This window comes from Bison bison, unplaced genomic scaffold (assembly GCF_000754665.1).
Source record: "Bison bison bison isolate TAMUID 2011002044 unplaced genomic scaffold, Bison_UMD1.0 scf7180017864191, whole genome shotgun sequence".
NCBI lineage: Eukaryota > Metazoa > Chordata > Mammalia > Artiodactyla > Bovidae > Bison > Bison bison.
The window spans coordinates 246,051-248,688 of record NW_011494763.1 but is presented as its reverse complement, the minus strand read 5'-3'; the positions used below and the strand labels follow the sequence as shown (position 1 = coordinate 248,688).

The 2,638-nt window shown below is 58.0% G+C and overlaps 1 protein-coding gene across 1 annotated transcript in view; it reads left to right on the top strand.

The window, feature by feature from the left end:
• SSPO (SCO-spondin) overlaps positions 1-2,632 on the top strand; it is a 53,626-nt gene extending 50,994 nt beyond the window's left edge. Inside the window, 3 exon segments of the mRNA XM_010843882.1 lie at positions 197-327; positions 1,712-1,862; positions 2,517-2,632. Of these exon segments, the coding sequence (XP_010842184.1) occupies positions 197-327; positions 1,712-1,862; positions 2,517-2,539 (305 nt within the window). The 3' untranslated portion in view covers positions 2,540-2,632.
• Positions 2,633-2,638: the final 6 nt, after the last annotated feature.

Below are 2,638 nucleotides of genomic sequence, written 5' to 3'. Positions count from 1 at the left end.
CGCCCCCACCCCCTGCCCTCGGGAGGCCACCTTCCCCCGTCCTCCCCACCATGTAGATTAGCAGAGTGAAGACCCCCCGGCACTGCGTCACAATACCAGGCCACCCCACCCAGCCTGCCCTGCTCGGGTCCACGCTCTGTTGCCTCATGAAGTCCCCTCATCACGGTCCACTCCCTGCCCTGCCCCTCTCCTACAGAAGAGCAGCCCGTCTCCTGCAGGCACCTCACGGAGCTTCGCAACCTCACCAAGGGCGCCTGCTACCTAGAGCAGGTGGAAGTGAACTACTGCAGCGGGCACTGCCCATCCAGCACCAACGTCCTGCCTGAGGTGAGCATGGGGCAGGGGGCCTGCCGGCTCAGGGAGGCAGCTCAACCGGCAGACACCCAGGGCCTGCGGCTGCGAGCCCAGAACCCAGGCAGAGCCCAGGGGACATGAGCGACAGAGTCATCTCGCAGGCCTACAGCTGATCAGAGCCAGGTGGCCTGGCGACCTCAGTGGGGCTTGGGTTCTGGAGTCTGCTGCCTGCCTCCTGCCCCTCCTGGGGCTTTTGTCCCGCTCCTCCCTACTGTGGCCCCACACAGCCCCTGGCACCTACTTTTCAGCCCACTGTGCCCCTCAAGACAGGCCAGCCAGAACAACAGAGAAAGGCAGGGAGGCGCTGAGTTAACCCGTGATACAGTTAGCGAAGGCTGAAGGGCAGATGTTATCCACGGTAGTCTCATCCTGGACGTTGCCCAGAAGACTGAGACAGAGCTCCGCTCTGCGTTCACCCTCCTGGTGCCGACCTCCTCAGGAGCCCTGTGTCACCCTGACTCCCCCAGCCCTGAGCCTGGAGAGCTGTGGCTCCGACCTGCCCGGCATCCAGCCAGAGTGGAGCCTCACTCGGCTCCTGGCCCTGCCTCAGCCCACCTGGCCAAAGTAACCTATGCCTGGAAGACAAAGGTGCTTTCTCACCTGGTCCTCAACCTGTGGCCACTCTCCTGCTCCTCCGAGCACTCCTGAAACCTTCTGGAAATGCCTCTCAAATCACTTTTTGGGTTTTTTTTAAAAACACAGAGTGAGGAGAGGACAGTTAATACATTTTTTTTTTCTGGGGAGGAAAAAGTAAGTGGCAGTGGGATACAATCGGGGGAGAATTTTTTTCTGTTGTCGATCTTTAACTTGGTATTGTGTGAATGTATGATCTACTTAAAAATAAAGTTAGAATTACACGTAAAATTAAATCAAACGTTCAGCAGGACTCACAGAGTTACTGTATAATCATAAAGCAAGAGTGCCTGCTTTGGAGTGAGAACTCACTTTGCACTTAGGATCGGACTGTGCAGTTGAGGACTTCATTATTTGTAGGTTCAGAAATTACTACTCTGTCTGTTCAACTAGACTTAGAAGTAGACCCGTGTTTTTCCCCACTGCTACCAGGATGCAGTGATGAGCGTGTTAAAAAAGCACTCGTTTAACCTGCAAGTTGTTGGATGCTCAGACGGGTGGGGCCTGGAATGGAGGAGGTGGGCTTCTTGGAGAACTGGGGGCTTGGTGGTGACACGCCCCCCGCCTGGCTTCCCTATTTGGCGAAGAGGTCTGGGAGCTGAGATCTTGGGATCTGGTTCTCCCTGCACTCTGCTGTCTTGGATAGGAAAGGCCAGGGAAGGCAGGTGGCTTGGGCAAACTCTTTGCCCCTCCCCAGCTCAGCCATCCGCTCCCTCTCGCCCAGGAGCCGTACCTGCAGAGTCAGTGTGACTGCTGTAGCTACCGCCTAGACCCTGAGAACCCGGTGCGCATCCTGAACCTGCGCTGCCCTGGCGGCCGCACAGAGCTGGTGGTGCTGCCGGTCATTCACAGCTGCCAGTGCAGCGCCTGCCAGGGTGGGTGTGGGCGGGGTTCCCGGAGGGGCGGGGTTCTTTGTGGGCGGGGTCTTGGGTGGGGCGGGGGCGGGGCCGGGGCTTAGGCGGGGCCGGGGCTTAGGCGGGTGTCTGGGGTCACCTGAGGCCAGGAGCTGGCCAGGCCGGGCGCGTTACCCGACAGCCCCTCGCGGGAATTTCCTCCTCCGAGTCCTTCTGCTCTGCTCCATTCCCCTTCTTAGCATTCTTGTTGGTTTGTTCTCTAATCACACTTAAGCCCAGATGTTCGGGGTCAGGCACATCAGGTTCGAATCCCAGCTCATCCATTTCCTTCCTTGTTGAGGTTCCATGACCTCGTCATTACACCCAGGTGACGATCTGCACAGGCTTGTTGGGAGGACTTGGTGAGAGGCTGTATGCGAAGTGCCAGGTTCTCTATAAACACCTGGTACACGTTAACCCGAGGCCACCACACAGTGTGGGGGGTGAGAAAGAGATGGAAGGGCGCTGAGAACGCCTGGGGCAGAAGCTCACCGTGACTGCGGTCTTCCTCCTGGCGGCTCTCCCTTCCTCTCCTGCCAGTTTGCTCAGCACCCTCCCTCTCTCCAGCCCCATCCCTTCCCAGCCCGATTACCCTGCCTTTTTTGATAGCGCATCTCCCTTTTATTTGTCCTCCAGGAGGTGATTTCTCAGAGCGCTGACGGCTTCCCTGATGAGGCCTGCACTGGCCATCATGACCCCTCCTCCCATGCCCCGTCCCCCATCCCCTATTCTAGTTCTAGCATATTCCAAATAAAGTG